The following is an 18,173-nucleotide window of genomic DNA, read 5'->3' as shown; positions in this document are numbered from 1 at the left end:
ATGGCTTCAAAAATTGAACAACATGGTATATGGTTTAATATGCAGTTTTGCTTTCTTTTTTTTTTGGTTTTTATAATTGTTGACATGCATGATTATTGGGTTGGTTTGCAGAAGTTGGAAAATTTGTGCCAAAAGAAGAAGATGTTCTGCAGAGGCACGTTGCTTTCTTTGACCGGAATCATGATGGGATAGTTTATCCTTGGGAAACCTTTCAGGGTTCATTTACTTCCTTCGTCTTCTTCTTCATTAAACTTGAGATTTCTATTTCTGTAAAAAAAAAATAAATAAATAAATAAAATAAAACTATGCTCATCGTGTTCATGACGTTTACAGGTTTCAGAGCAATCGGTTGCGGCTTCATCTTGTCCACAGCTGCTGCCTTTCTGGTAAACATGAAAATGAGTTCCAAAACTCGCCAGGTTACTTTCTCCAAATTGAACCATTAAAATAACCACTCATAAAATATTAGAATTGAGTTCGATTTAAATCAAGTTTTAATAAGATCTTATTAGAAATTAATTTGAACCTATAAAAGCTACTTTAAAATAAACAAATTGAAATTCGAATTTGATTAAAAAATAATTTTATTTTTTAAAAATGAGTTAAATTATTAGTCTGAATACAGTTCATTTGATTTAAACTTGAATTTGAATTCAATTATTTTAGATCAAATCTAACCGAATACTTCTACATGTTGTAATATTAAATTTTAACCACTAAGAAGCGAAAACCCAAAATTTAATTGATATTTGTTTACATGTTCCACTAGTTAACATAGTTTAGAAATTATTAAATAATTTATATGGATTTCTTGTGATGTAGGGAAGACTTCCAAATCCTCTATTCCCAATTGTGGTTAAAAATATCCACAAAGCCAAACATGGCAGTGATTCTGGCGCCTATGACTCTGAAGGAAGGTATATATGCATATATTTTCTATTTTTTCTTTTAATCATTATTTCTTGTTAAGAATTATTTTAATTTTTATTTATATATTCATCTAATTGTGTTATGTGATTGATTAATTAATCAAGGCAGCGCCAACTAAATACAAGAGTTTAATTTTGTTAATCCTAATGCTTGTTGAGTATTATTAAAGGTGTAATTTTAGGAAAACATTAATAAATAAATAATACTAAATTTATAAATTATAGCTATTAATGTATAGTAGTTGATAAATATTTTTTGTTTTTCATTTTTAAAAATATTATTAATATATTTATAAAAAATATATAATTATGCTATTAAAAGTAAATAATTTTATATTAAACAAATATTTTCAAGATCTTGTTAAAAACTAATTCTTTTGCAAAGTCTTAAAAAAGTTGATTAAGTTTAAAGTTGCAAAAATGTCAAACAACCCTTTAATCTTTACATCATTTGTTTCAGCTCGTAGAAACCCTAACTAGCATAGTTTTATTTTTTTTTTAAATGAAAAAAAGTTAAGTTACTTAAAGATATTTCATGCATTAATAATGAGTACAAAATTAGGTCCAAATATTGATATGTTATTATGTAATTAAATATTATTTTATGCTTAATCTGAATAATTTATTCACATAATGATATGATAGAGTTTATACTTGTATTTTTATCTTTTGTTAATATATGAAGTATTAATGATTATTTGAATTGTATATTCATGGGACATGGAGACAAAAAGTTTAGAAAATATTGTTTTTATTAAGGTTGGTTCAAACTAAGATTATTCAAGTTTGAGCTTGATTTAAACAAGTTTGAAATAAATTGGGTTCAAATGAGCTTGAGTTCAAGTTTGAGGGTTAAATATTTTCAAGCTCGAGTTTTAAGAGTGTTCGATTCGAAAAATTTGTGAACTTGAAAAATTCAATGCGAATTGATTAAAACAATGTCGTTTTGACTAATACATGTCAAAATAATATCGTTTTAGTATTGAATCGAGCTCAAAGCTTGATTCGAGCTTTAACTTAAGTTCGCTCCTCTTAAACGAGTCAAACTTGAATACATTTAAAATGAGTTTGAACTTGACTTCACTGAAACAAATCAAACTCGAGCTTAGGTGATTTTTTTTTTTTTTTGCATAACAAGAGGGTTTTTTTTTTTTCTCTCTCTCTCTCTCTTTTTTCAATGTTCATATAGATTTATAAGTCAAATTTACCACAAATTGATAATTTATAGGTTTGTTCCTTCGAAGTTTGAAGAAATATTCAGCAAGCATGCACGTACACACCAAAATGCTTTGACATCAGATGAAGTAAAGGCAATGCTCAAGGCCAACCGAGAACCTAGGGATCTCCAAGGATGGTTAGTTTTTGTTTTTCTTCTTTCCCCATATTCATACAATTTTGTTCTTGACTTTCTTTTTCTCATTTTAGTTTTTCAATTTTCATCGATGGTTGCTTTTACAATTTGGAAAGTATATAATAATATTTATATATAGTTGTTCTTGATTTATAAAATGAAAGAGACAAAATATTGTAGGTTTTCGAGCTTCACAGAATGGAAGCTGTTGCACTATTTATGCAAAGACAAAAATGGATTGTTACAAAAAGATACAGTAAGAGCCATTTATGATGGAAGCTTGTTCGAACGATTAGAGAAGGAGAGAGGAACAACCAAAAAGAAAGGGTAAATTCCTTAGCAATATTTTACATTCATGGATAAAATTTTTTAATTTATTTGTCAATTTTTCTTTTTAAGTTTCATATATTTTAATAATTATTTCTATTTCTAACCCAACTCCTCCTTTTCTCTCAGTTTCAGTCTGTTCTCGTTCTTATTCTTCGTCATCCTCTTGGCTTCTTTTGCTTTGTCATCAATCAGTAAACCTGAAGGTATGTTTAAACATGCAATTTATTTTTTTTTTAAATTTTTTAAATTATTTTTTTTGGTATTTTATTTATTTTTAATTATTGTAATGTTTGATCTAAGAAGCACGGATAGTGCATTTATGTTTTTTTCAAAATCGAAATGCTCCGAAATTAATACAAAATATTTCGGAGGTGTTCTGAAATTATTAAAAAATTCAAAACACATTTCATAAAAAAAAAAAAATCTTATATTTTAATCAATTATCTTCACAAGTTAGATAAGTACACACTTATTGTTATTAGAAAATTACTATATTTTTTTAAATAAACATAATCGCTGTATTTTTTTTTTTGGATTTGGTATTTATAAAAAAATACCTATATTTTCATATTTATAAATTTTTTCATGTTTTTTATATTTTATTTTTGAAGAAAATACATTTCAACTATTTGTTTTGTATCCACTTTTCTGTCTTTCCGGGCTGTTTTACAGGAGTAGGAAAATTTGTGCCAAACGAAGAAGATGTGCTGCAGAGGCACGTTGCTTTCTTTGATCGGAATCATGATGGGATAGTTTATCCGTGGGAAACCTTTCAGGGTTCATTTATTTCCTTCATCTTCTTCATTAAGCTTGAGATTTTATTTCATACATATATATAATTCGATGATTATTCATTTTGTTTATGATCTCTACAGGATTTAAAGCAATCGGTTCTGGCGTCGTCGTGTCCACAGTTGCTGCCTTTCTGGTCAACATGAAAATCGGTCCCCAAACTCGTCCGGTAATTTTCTGATATATATATATATTTTTTTTGGCCGGATAAACCTTGAATACAGTAATCAAATTTATAATTACTGTATTAAATAAATTAAAATTTAACTAACGTGATAATTTTAATATTTTATCAATTTTATTAACCTTTGAAATCTTATATATATCCTTTTTGATAAAAAAAAATCTAATTTTTACCATAAGGTAAATTAGAAGATTATTTAGTGACGTGTGATTAATATATTATGTTATTTATAGAGTCCATTTTTATTACTTAAATTATTTTAAGTTTTTTTTTCAAAATAATTTATTAATTTTTATGAATTAAGATGCATTTTACATTGAAATTTTGAAAATAAAAATTTTTAATAATTTTCTAAAAGTATTTAATATGATTTATTTTCCCACACCATGGATAAATAATTTATTTCACATCAGCTTATATTAATAAATTATAAATGTAAGTTTAAGACCCTAATATTATTTAATGTAAATGTTTGATCAATTTTACTTATTTTTAATCAAGTTTTCATGATTTCTAGATGTATTCATGTACAAAAATTAACATACTTATCAATTTACAGTTTTAATTTGCATTAATTACTATTATTATAGCCTAATTAGAGAAGTTAGATTAGATTCGATTCAAATAAAAATAAACAATATTTAGCTTGAAATTGATATGAAACTAAAAGAGTAAACTTGATATTGATAGATTGAAATTTGAAAATAATTTTATTTTATATTCAATTTAAATATTTGGATCGATTCGCATTCTATTTTTTATTAGAATTTATTAAATTCTTCATTCAAATTCGGTTTGTTTTATTCAACCTTCAATAATTCAAATCAAATTCACCCTCATAAAAAATTATGCTTCTGCCAATTTTAATATTAAATTTTAATTACTATCAGTAAGAAATGAAAACCCAAAATTTAATTAAGATTTGCTGACATGTTCCATTAATTAATATAGTTTAGAAATTACTAATTAATTGATATAAATTCCCCGTGGTTCAGGGAAGGTTTCCTAATCCTCTATTCCCAATTGAGGTTAAAAATATCCACAAGGCCAAACATGGCAGCGATTCTGGTGTCTATAATTCTGAAGGAAGGTATATAATACATATATATAAATAAAATATTATTTCTTGTCAAGAATTATATTGCTTGTGTCTTGATTAGGATGCCTTGTTCTTATTGTTATTTATAGGCCAAAGGGTTTATTTCCATCCAAGTTTTGATACACTACTAAAAATCTTATTTATAGAGTTTTAAAAATTTAAATACTTATTTATAAATTATTAACTTTAACCAAAATTATTAATTATAAAAGATAAAATTATTATTTTATTATTAAACTCTAAAACTGTGAGGGTTTATATCATTTTTCCTTTCATAGTTTAAAAAATTAATAATTTTCCTCTATCCAAGAGTTTGAAAATTTTATTTTGCCCCATAAAGTTTTTTTTCATTCTTCGGTGATGAGAACCACTATCGTCATCGGCTTACCACTCCAATATTTTTTTCTCTAACAATCAACCTACCCATCAGAGCAGGTTAGTTGGACAAAGACGAACCGTCTTTGTCCAACAAAGAGACGAAGAGTCTCTTCAATCAGATGAAGACGATTAATCTTTGTCTAACCAATAGATCGACATTAAACAATTTTTCTGATTATATAATGATATGTTAACATTTTTATATATATTTGTACTTGTTATTGTATAAAGTATTATTGATTACTTAAATTGCACCAATGAGAATGAGACGGAAATTTAAGAAAATATTGCTCTTTTTTTTTTCGAATTTCTATTTAGATCGATTTATGAGTCTAATTAATAAATTTACCATAAATTTGTAGGTTTGTTCCTTCAAAGTTTGAAGAGATATTCAGCAAGCATGCACGTACACACCAAAATGCTTTGACCTCAGATGAAATAACAGCAATGCGCAAGGCCAACCGAGAACCTAACGATCGCCAAGGATGGTTAGTATTTTTCTTCTTTCCTCTTCTTCAAGTAATTTTGTTCTTGATATTCTTTCTCCTTTTCTAGTTTTTTAAATTTTCATCAATGATTAGTTTTACTATCTTAGAAAGCATCTGAAAATTTTTTTTTTCGTATGTAACACTATGTGAAATCACCCCTTACATGATGATATATTATTGTTAGCTACAAGTTTGTTTGTTTTTATAATTGCTCTGATTTATAAAAAAGAAAAACAGAATATTTCAAGAGACACTCTAGGTTGATTTTTTGAGACACAAACTATATTTATATTTTCTTATAGATAATATATCATCATGTGATTACTTTTAAATTAAGAATAAAGTATCATTAAATCACATCATCGCACATAATGGGGATATCCAATAATCAAGAGCATATTATATGTACAAACAAATAATGCAAATTTATTTATATAACTTGATATAATAACATCTAATTGAGTGATTTTGAAGTAAAATAAAAAATAAACAATTACATCACTTAAGTAAAAACTGTTATCTCAGTTTATATAATTTTTTTATACGTACAGTTTTATTCAATAATCAATCAGGTATTAAAAATCAGATACACATAGCATTGCTCATGCTCATTTAAGTTAACACGTACATGAATTTGTATACATAGATGCCAAGATTTTTTAAATGAAAATTATAAACAAAAAGATGTACATGGAAAATATTGCAGGTTTTCGAGCTTCACAGAATGGACGCTGTTGAATTATCTAGGTAAAGACAAAAATGGATTGTTGCAGAAAGATACAGTAAGAAGTGTTTACGATGGAAGCCTGTTTGAACGATTAGAGAAGGAGAGAGAATCGGCCAAAAAGAAAGCATGAATCCATTAGCATTTTACATTCATCATCATTTCCTGCCTTTTTATGTTGTAATTTTATTGTTTAGGTGAATTAAAAATAAACATGGAAAATAAAAATAAAAAAAAGAGGAAAACTCATTATCTATTTCTCTTTTTTTCTCTCTCTATTGCAGTAGTAACATGAAGAATAAATTTGGTTTGTAGAGCCACTGGGTCAGGCAGTCGAGCTTTACTGATAATTTGTTAAAAAAATAAATTTGATTTTATGTATTGTTCTTTGTGTTATATTCTATGTTGAATTATCATGATGATACGCATCTTAGGATATAAACAAGTTTGTTGACACTCTCATCGGAGGTGTCTTCAAGATCTAGACAAAATCTAGTTCTATGCCTCTGCCCTCTCTAACCCTTCTACAAACTTTTGTTCAAGGTTTTTGTGACAAATTGGCTACCCTCTGTGCACATCTCAACTGTCGAGAGAGACAGGATCAGTTTCTTCTTAATTCAGCTACCAAAAAGAAAGTTGATTCATGAAGAATCATTTATGAGCAAATTATGGATAAATTATCTTAGATATTGATTAAAATAGTCATTTTGTTTGCCTTTTTATACATATATAACTTTTTTTTTTTTCTTATTAGACAAATATAATCCCTTTTTAAGTTAACTTTGTCTTTAAAAGAAAAAAATTATGAAATTTGGGATTGGCTGGTGGATTGGCCGGGCGGCCAAGCACCAGACCAACCGTTTTTTTAAAATAAATTGGTTAGTTAGGTGGTTGGCCCCAACCTTCTTTTTACATTTTCATCTTATTTCACTATATATTTCAGTCTTGATTAGGTGAGTGAGTGAGTAAGTTTTATGTCTTGACTGAGTGAGTTTATACTTGATTGGGTGAGTCTTGGCTGGATAAGTATAAAACCTAAAAATATTTTAGATATTTTATATTTTAAGTTATATATATATAATAAAAAAAAGATATTTAAAAAAAAACTATTTTAATCAACACCCCTAAGTTCTCAGCAACAGCAAACCCAAAGCTCTACACTTTCCATCCTCATTCACAGTGAAGTTAATGTTAATATAAATAAAGTAACAAAGAAAACACTAAAATTCCCATCTGCTCTGGCACTTCCTCTACCAAGTCTTCCACTAAACCACATTTATGCTTTAAACCAAATGTATAGCAGAGGAAGTTGTTTGAAATATTGGAAGATTTACATTTTGCTATGTCAATTTCAGCTAAAAAGGGAATAAAAAAAATTGTTTCACGTAGTATTTAATGATGAGGAGGAAAATGGGCACTGAAAGACTGATTCCACAAACCCCTATACCTGAAACTAGGGCTCAGAAGGACAATCCACTTGTAGCAAAACCTGTTAGAGAAGATAAATCCATCAAGGCATCTTCTACTGATCATATTTCCGAGTTTTTATTCTTCACCTAATATCCAGTTGTTGTCACTCCACCAGTCAATGTTACCAAGCAAACCAATAAGTCGATTGGGAAAAGGAGTGTTGCCACAAGACCACGTTATGCAGAGCTGCATAGGTTAAACAAAAATAGGTGACCTTTGACAAACACTGTAACAAGAGCTGCTGACAGAAGGATAATAGGGTTAGTGTGTTCGCATTTTTTGATACTTCATTTTCCTGCTTCTTCTTTCATACTATATATTTGTGTTTTTTTTTTTTAAGTGGAATAACAGACTTTGATCTTTTGATCTTTTGAGCAGTAGTTTTCTTTTTTTTTTTTAAATTATTATTATTCTGTCTTGAGCAGTAGTCAAGACATCTCTTTAGACACTCTTGTCCCCACACCCATCAACAGAATGGAAGAGCTGAAAGAAAACACAAACACATAGTGGAAATTGGCCCCCTATTCTGCTGGCATGCATTTTAAACCTCTTTCTTTTTCATCAATAGGACTCTTTTATTAGTTCTACAGGTTTAAACTCCCTTTCAGTTACTGTTCAATAGGAAGCCCAATTATTCAACTCAAAATTTTTGGCTATGTTGTTTTTCCATTTCTTAGACCTTTCCACAACCATAAACTAAATTTTCATATAGAGAAATGTCTCTTCATAGGCTACAGTCATTGTTATAAAGGTTACAAGTGTCTTGCCCCATATGGCAGAATCTATATGGTAAAAGTGTAAAATTCAATGACACAGAACTGCCCTTCATACACGATCCTCAGTTCCAACAGCTCCAATCTACAACATCCTCTATTTCAGCTGAAAATTTATCCACTTCAGACTTGTCTTATAGACATACATTCACATTCTCACATCACTATACAGTGCCTTCACACTTAGCTAAGCATATTTCTCCTCTAAGATCCATTGCCATATCACGATCTCTACCATATCAATTTGATTCATCACCCTCTACACTATCACAATTAACACCTCAAACAGCTACACATCTAAGTCTAACCAGCATAATAACCATATTACTTCCATTAACTTGAACACCACCCCAGTCTCTCAATCTATCCCTGGCTCTCCTCCCCTCTCAAACTCATCGAACAATTTGTCCTCAACATAACAAAATATAGAAATAGTTCCCTTACATGTTTTAAGAAATATTCATCCCATGCTCACAAGAGCCAAAACAGGTCACTTACCTCAACCCAAACAATGCATCACCTCTATAGCCACAAAAATGTCTTCATCACTCTGATTGCATACATCCCTAGATCAAATTGACACACACCTTATTGAACCTAAAACTGTTACTGAAGCTCTTACCAATACTCACTGGAAAGAAGCCATGAAAATAGAATTTGATGCTTTAGTAAAGAACAACGTCTGGACATTGGTTCCTTAGTCTAAAGATATGGATGTTGTTGGTTGTAAATGGGTTTTGAAAGTTATGTACAATGTTTATGGCATTGTCCAAAAATACAAAGTTAAGTTAGCTACCAAAGGGTTCTACCAAACATTTGGGATTAATTATTTTAAAATCTTCAGTCCTATAGTGAAGTCTAGTACAATTAGAATCATTCTAAATATTGCAAGAAATTAGACAAATTGATTTGAATAATATCTTTTTGAATGGTGACTTATCTGATACCATAAGTGGATTTGAGATGAAAGACAAATTTGGGTAAAAAGAGAAAAAGAGAACGAAAACCTAATCACTAAACAAAAAAGGGAGAGGGGGAGAGAGAAAAGACAAGACTCTAGAAGAAGAGTGAGAGAAAGTGTTTTTCATTAAAAAAAATGCATACAATGAATTTATATATGCGTTTCAAGAAATTCCAATAGGACTCTTATATTCTGATCATTCTCAATTTGGCACTAATCGAATTATAATGTCACACTTTAGTCCTTATACTCCAATACTAGTGAACATATTTACTTTTATTAGGAATTTGTTTTGTTAAAATCTTGTGTGCCCTATATTGGGAATCGCTCTCTTGGCTTGGGTTCACGAATTAACTTGACTAATCTTCATTGTGTCCTATGAGAGATACTTGGTTGAAAATTTTAAACTATTTGTCTTCCAAATAAGATTTTCTGAAACATGGCATGTACTGATTATGTCAGCCAAATTACGGAAATGGATATGTTTTAAACGCTACGATTGATTTTCTAACAACTTGGGGATACTTCAGGATGATTTAATAGCTAATATCATAAAATAGAAATTTCTTTTACATGAATATAATTTTTTTTTGTTTTTTGTTATAAGGAAACCCACTAGACTCAGGCCGTATATTAAATTAATAATATTGAATAAAATAAATTTTAAGTTCAATAATCAATCTCACAACCATTGAACCAAATAAATCAAAAATTTGATTTTGATAAATTGTGTTTATACATGAATCATGTAAAATTATTCTGCCCTTTTACGTTTCAGCTATAATTTCTTATCAATTGATCATGTGTTGAAATATTTGATGCTCCCAAAGTGGATCTCATATCATTCACTCTATATTGGATTTTTCAACCTTAATAGAAGAAAGACTGGTTCCATGCCCATTATAAACAAATCCCACCTTGGCATAAGAAAAACTCAGTTTTATATTTGTTAAAACAAAATAACCGATATCATAAATTAGAAAATTTAATGCTTAGTTGCCAATTCTAATTGATTTTGATTTAATTTTTATTTTGATGCTCTACTTCAAATAAGTGGATAATTGGTCCTTTAACAAAGGGAAAAATATCAAAGCCCAAGGATGTAATAGTAGGCGTTGGATTTCAATTCAAAGTTCAACTATTTATGGGCTATAAATTTTCAACTTCTTTCCTGTATGGCCCAATAAATACTTGAACACCCTATTTTAATTATATTAGTTATTATTTTTATAGAGAGAGAGCACACATTTTTTATACGTATCCACTTTAAGTATATATTTATATATATTATTATATGATTAATTATTATTTTATTATTAATTCAAACCATTCAATCACAAAATAAAACATATTAAATGTGTATCGATTTACGTATTTAAAATGGGTATATATAATTTTGAAATAAAACTATATGTACCTATTTTAAGTATATAAATAGATACATACTTGATGTGTTTTATCATATGATTAAGTAATTTTAAATTAAATATAATGTAATATTCATTCACGTAATGATATATATAAATATGTATTCATTTGTGTATTTAAAATAGATAAACATAGTATTACTCATATATATAAGTCTTTTTTTGGGTAGATCTTATCATATATTACCATTAAGTCAAAAGCTAAATAGCTAGTGTATCTTTATTTTCTTTCAATAAAAGCTTATAATTATAATGGTAACTTTATGTTGTATATTTTCAATTATGTAAATTCTCATGATAAAAAAAAAAAAAAATTGTCATTGAAGTAAGATTGGATTCAATCTAGGCTGAATCCAAATAACCCTCAACTTAATATCGACTTGATTATAAAAAAATCAATTTGACATTAACGAATTAAAATTCAAACTTAATTTAATAACAATGATAATAAGTCTAATCTTTGACTTAATTCTAGACTCAAGCTTAAATAACTTAAATTGAATAGAAACTTACTTAGAAGCACATTGGTCAATTAGGTGAATAAATACAAATGCTATAAAGATAAGCCCTTCTATAAGATATAATCTAGAAAGTTCACTAGTAAGTGGGATAATTAAACACCAATCCCATGTATGGATAAGTCCTCCTTATTGTCTAGGACCTCTAGGTTTTTAAAGAATTAGAAAAGCTTGGTGGGTATGCTTGGGCTTGATCAAATGAAGCAAAGTAGAAAGGTAAAATTTCCAATAATCACTTCTTGTTGTCGTTTCAAAGCAACGAAGATGTCGTTGCAACCGAAGATTAGATTAGTTTGCTATTAAGTTGTGGTGTCATTAATCATGGCCAAATCAAAGAAGCGAAATGTTACCTTTTGTTAGTGGGTAATATTATGTGTATGCAGTTTTGAATATATAATTTAGTATATTGATAATATGTTATTATATAATTATATATTATTTTATTTATAATTCAAACTCACATAATCATTTGATGATACATTATCTATATATTCAATCGTATACTCAAAATAATGTTTACATAGCTTTACTGTTTCGAAAATTAAAGCAATGTTATGTGCACATATTTGTAAATACACATTTGAATATATAACTGATGTGTCATCATATGATTAAATCATTAATTTAAAATCACTCAATCACATTATGACACATAATATGTCTATTTCAAACTGTATGTATATAGTTTTTTGAGTAATATTATGTATATAATTTTGTGTCCAAACTATGACGTGTCTCTATATAATTAGATAGTTAAAAATTAAAAATAAGATAATACTCACTCATATTAAGATGTATCGTTATTTGTGTACATAGTTTTATTATAGTTTTATTGGCCAAATCAATTTCATCCTAAACAGAACTATTAACTTAATTAGTTCATATTTCATTTCTGGATTCTAAGTCTTACCAAATAATTATTGTAATTTGAGTTCTACGTTAAGAAACTTAAAGGGTTCACTTACCATTTTGATGTAACGCACAATTTAACAAAAATAAATTATTAATAAAAATTGTTATAATGTGATTGATAATTGGTTGTAATAATAAAACCAATTTCTTATTAAAAATAATAATATTTTTATTTCATCATTTTTTTATAAAATGAAAATTCTTTCTTTTTATTTTTCCTCATCCAAAAAAAAAAAAATTGTATAAATTGTCTTCACGAGTTATGATTCTTTTAACTCATAGGAACAGGTCAAATTTGGTTTTCATTTTTGCCTTTTTAATAGGATATCCGACCTTTCATTTTTGCCTCCTTTGTTTCTCGAGTTACAACGACGGAAAAATAGCAAAAAAAACACTAATATTTTATTTTGATGTACAAACTGAATCAAATCTAAACTCCATCACAACAAAACCTTAAAACTACTTAACAATTAAGAGAGAAACTATTGGATATTAAAAGGAAAAATCAAATTTTAAAATTTTTGTGTGAAAATGAGAGAAGGCTATCCCTTTTTATACCATTCAAAATGACGGACAAAATATTAAATTTTTTTATTGTTCTAAAATTTTCACCTTTTAACTTTTTAACCATTGCAATTTAGTTAAATTCTTTTGAATATATCAAGTACTTATGTCACCCATCGTCATAAAAATATTGGTTATAATTAAGTATAAATTTTGAAATAGAATTTCAATTCTCCCTAATATGAAATCCTAATTTTACCTTTAATAGATCGTTTCGTATCAAGAAATCTTTAAAAAAGAAAAAACTAAAATCCTTCCCACATGGATCAATCAAACTTTCAAATTGCACTGCTGGAAGTATTATACAAGAAAAAACATGATATATACATAAAATTCAAAACAATTTATGTGATACACAAACCCTAGCTATGCATGCATGAACAATAGAGGGCCAGCTCAAACTCCAGACAAGAGCACGATGAATCCAGCACCTAACATGAAAATAAGCTATCTAAGGCTAAACCCAGAAGGCATGGAGCTATGTGGAGGTCCTGCAAAGCTTTATCTTTTATACAAAACGACAATGTTTGTAAAGTGTTTTGTGGGCACATAATTTTATTTCAAAATTGCAAACTCAAATCGCTGTTCAATTCATTTTCATTATTAAATATGAATGTGACTTTCCTTTCATCTACAATCTCTTTCTTCGTTTCTCTTTCTCTTTAAGTTGATGGAACAACTACTTCTTGCTCCTCCACAACGACGACGTCTTCTTCATGATATGAGTCTCCAACCACGAAGCTGTATTTGCTTTCATGTGAATATAAAGTTGCCTGTTTGAAGGAGAATTTTTGGCCGTCCACATGAGACAAAATTGTAAAGAAATTATTAATAGGGTTTCCACTATTATGTTTGTCAATTTTACGTCCATTTTTAACTGAGACAAATCAGGATTTTAACCGGAGGGCCCGATCAAATTTAATTAAATTTTTATTTTTCACAAGCTAATGTGAAAGTAATTAAAATCAACTTTAATAATTTTAAATTAAATATAAAATAACACTCAGGTATATTATCTATATATATAAATTATATATTAAAAATATGTATATATAATATTACTCAATAATAATAATTATTAGGGATGACAATAGGGAGGGATGGACCAAGTATCCTATTTCCCATCTCCATCTCCATCTCCATCCTTGGTCTATCGCCGTTATAAGAAGGATAAAGATTTCATGTTTCCTATGCATGCGAAAAAATGTTCTCTCCATTCCCTACTCATTTGAAAAAATTCTCTCATCGTCTTAGTACCTGTAGAGAAAAATCCACTTCATGTACATTTTAAACACAACATAAACATATTAAACAAAAAAATTAATTAAAAGTAAAATCAACTCACTATTTTAAATATCACAAATAACATATGTTAACTATCTTAATATACACAACAAAAAAATATAAATAAATTTAAAATATATATATGTATATATAATATAAAACCATAAGAATATTGTGATATTTTAAATAAATATATTAATATAAATAGGTGGGGACAAGGTGGGCTAGGGATGGGATTTATAAATCCTCGTCTTCAGTTGTAAGGATCTTTTTAGTCTCTGTCTTTATCCTCTTTTTCATTTTTTTTGAAAAATTTTCTCTCCTTTAAAGAAAGGCAAACCGAAGATTCTAAATTCGGATTGAAATTAACATATCTAATAATTATTAATTCAATTTTAAAGTCATTCTAAGTGTAGAGGAGAAATTTTTTATATTATATTTCGCAAGACCATTCACCAATGTTGGGAAGACTTTGCCCCGTGGGCCTCTATTGGAACTAATAAATTCTCTCACCAACCAACTATACGTCGCCAAAAAAAGAAAAGTCGATTGACTATTTTCCATCTAAGATTTAACGAAATAGTGATTTAAGTTTCAAAAGATCAAATTATCATACAGCATCCACTTTTGTTAATAAATCTATTTAGTTTTCTTAAGAGTACCTCTTTTGCTATTTACCGAACTTACAAAACTATTATTAATATTTAATATAAATATCAAATTATCAATATATTTTTATTTATTTAAAAATTTATCAAACTATTAAAAAATATCATAACTTAAATCAATTTGTAAATATTACATTTTTGTCTGATATTTGAGGATGTAAGTATCGCTTTTTTGAAACTACTAAAAGTCTTATTGAAATTTAAAAAATGGCTCTAAGTTTATTTTTTCCAGCTGTCAAAAGTATTTGTTAACATTTTTAATATTTTAAAAAATTATAATTTACTCCCAAACTTTTAAAAATGAAAGATAGAAAAAAAATAAATGAGAAAGAAAAATAAAAAAGAATAAAGGAGAAAGGAAAATTAAAAGAACAAGAAAAAAAATAAAAAATCTATATAAAAAGACTTTTATCCCCTTTTACTTATCAGAATTTACTATCAAAATCAGAAATGAATAACAGATAAAAATTTGGTATTTTAAATTTAAATAGTAAAAATTTATCATTTTATCGAATATTGGGTGGGAAGTAGTGTTTTGGCCCTAAAAAAAATTTTAAAAAGACAAAGTAGATTCATGGCCATTGGAATCATCTTTTTCAAGTACTATCTACCATATAATTAACGACAACATAAAAGATATTATAAGATTATATGAAATTAATTATTTCACTTTTGTCCACAGTCTCCTTATTAGTTTATCCTTTTCATTTGCCCAAATGATTGAGTCTCTTTTACATTATTTAACTCAATTCATCCTAATCGTGCTTTCATAAAATGTTTTGTGTCTTTCTTGTTTTCAAGAATGAAAATGTGTGTAACGGCTGTCAACCCGATCATCCTAATCTCTCTTTTCTTCACGTTGATCTTTATGGAAAGCTCGAAATTCATCTGGTTCACAGATCCATGTGGCTCAGTAGTTAGTTTTCCATATTCACTTTCTGGGTGTTCTTCTAGAAGAAAAGTAATAGAAGAATCCCTATCTTTTTTATAGGACTGAATTCAAAAATTCGGCTCGAACAAGTTCCAGTTTTAAGAGTGTTAAACTTATCAAATTCACAAGCATAAAAAATTTGATACAAAACAATATCGTTTTGATCAATAAATATTAAAACGATATCGTTTCAATAATGAGTCAAGCTTAAAGCTTGTGACTAGCTCAAATTTGCACTTAACTCTTTTGAAACGAGTTAAACTCAAGCTTTTTTAAAGAGAGATTAAGCTCAACTGGGTTCGGCTCAAATCCAACTTTATTTTCTAGTTAGTTATCCACCGCTACATATTAATGAAATAGTAAAACTATATATATCTAGTTTTAAATATTTAGATGATGTGATTATGGATTTTAAAATATTTAGATAATAATACATTATTTGAATATTCAATTGGGTATTCAAAATCGTATGCATATAATATTGCTTTTGATAAAATAATAAGCATGTGTTTTCTAAAACTTTCATGAAAAAATGTTTTTTGGTTCAATGGCATGCGTTTCTTTTTAGCATGTAACAAAAACATTAGATTTGAGAAAAATGTGTTGAATATTTTAATTGAAGTATTAGATTCCTTTGAAAATAGTTGTTAATGATTCTAGAAAAGAAAAAGGTATTTAACCAAAATTTTTTTATTACAAAAAATGAAAGATTAACAAAAAGATAAATTATTTGTAATATTATTGAATATAAATTATCGTTATATTTGATAAAATTGGTATGTAAAATAATTATTATATTTAATTAAGAGTAAGAAAAAATATTAATATATTATTTTACTTGTAGATTCTTAAAAAATTATGAATATAAATTAATATTATATTTGGTGATTTATTTTGTATATAATCTAAAATGTTTTACATCTTAATAAAATATTATAATTATTTTTGCTATCAAATATAAAAATTAATTAATTAAATTAATTTTTTAAATTATTATTTTATTTCAATATCTTTACTATATTTTAATTGAAAATAAGAGTATTTTTATCCTAAATAATAATAAATAAGGATAACATTTATACAAAATTAATATTACTTCTATAATATTTTAAGAGTAATATTATATGCACAAATAATAAACATAAACTTGTGCGCAAATAATGATATGTGACAGTGCAATTGAATATTATTTTATCTCTAATTCAAAATCACTCAATCACATAAGTGATATGGTATTGTTTATGCACAAATTTATACTTATTGTTTATGTATATAGTTTTTGGAATACTCCTACATTACTTATCAAATTACCTTAAATAAAATAATATTACTAAAATTATTTATTACTTGATAAATCAAACAAAATGATATAATAATAAAAAATTATTTTAAACCAAAGGTTTTTTTAAAGGCCAAAGGATTTATTCCCACCCAAAGAATACTCTTTTTTCAAGTTTTTACTCATTAACTTTAAAAAACTTAAACACTCACTTATTTGTTAATTTTTAAATTACTGTCAAGAGTAAAATTATCATTTAACAAAAATATGTAAAAAAATACTAAAAATTTTAGCAAAAATATTTTAAATAACTAAAAATTTATCACATTTTCCCTTCTCCTCGGGTTAAACAATCTAACAATTTCATCATACTCAAAGTTTGAAAAATAACTATTTTCCAACAAAAATAAATGTCTTTGTCTCGGTGATAATATCAAACTATTCGATGATGGTTAGAAATGGACTAAGATAGAGAGAAAGAGAGAGAGAATGTGACCGTCACAGTCTCCAACTATTGACAATAGTGACTGGAAAATCATAGAGGAAAATGGTTAATTTTCAAACTTTAAATGTGATAAAATTGTTAAACTTTAAATATAAAAAAGAGAAAACTATGATAATTTTTTAGTTCTTTTAATATTTTTGCTAAATAATGATTTTATCTCTGATAATAACCTTAAAAATTAATAGATGGGTTGGTGTTTATGTTTTTTAAACTAATGGATGAATGTTTCAGTTTTAAAATCAATGGATAAGAACATAACGTGGGGAATATTTGGGTAGGAATAATTCTTTTGGCCTTCTTAAATTATGTATAACGACAAGAATAATAGGATAAGTTCACCTTTTAATATTTCTTAAATTAAAAAATAAATAAATCAATTATTTAACAATAATTTTGACCTGAATTAACGGATAATAATGTGAGACATGAAGTCTTGTCAATGGAAAGCAAGATGATATTTCCATGCAGCTTCACATTTTGGATTATTTAAATACACCAAACCAACGACTTGTAGGAAGATATTGCAAAAAATAATAATAATAAAGAAAAACCAGAATTGTAGAATACTCCAAATTATTAATAAATATTACAAAAGTATATTTATTT

The 18,173-nt window shown here is 27.0% G+C and overlaps 1 protein-coding gene across 1 annotated transcript; it reads left to right on the top strand.

Annotated features, from left to right (window-relative positions):
- LOC123213650 lies at nucleotides 1–6,408 on the top strand. Its single transcript, XM_044633123.1, has 12 exons — nucleotides 1–25; nucleotides 112–216; nucleotides 334–419; nucleotides 823–917; nucleotides 2,158–2,283; nucleotides 2,461–2,607; nucleotides 2,737–2,813; nucleotides 3,283–3,387; nucleotides 3,486–3,571; nucleotides 4,582–4,676; nucleotides 5,426–5,551; nucleotides 6,258–6,408. The coding sequence occupies exons 1-12, from the start codon at nucleotides 1–3 to the stop codon at nucleotides 6,406–6,408; spliced, it is 1,224 nt and encodes a 407-aa protein (XP_044489058.1).
- The last annotated feature ends 11,765 nt before the right edge of the window (nucleotides 6,409–18,173 follow it).

Source organism: Mangifera indica, chromosome 4, assembly GCF_011075055.1.
Source record: "Mangifera indica cultivar Alphonso chromosome 4, CATAS_Mindica_2.1, whole genome shotgun sequence".
NCBI lineage: Eukaryota > Viridiplantae > Streptophyta > Magnoliopsida > Sapindales > Anacardiaceae > Mangifera > Mangifera indica.
The sequence above is the reverse complement of the archived record's forward strand: the minus strand, read 5'-3'. Positions and strand labels throughout refer to the sequence as shown.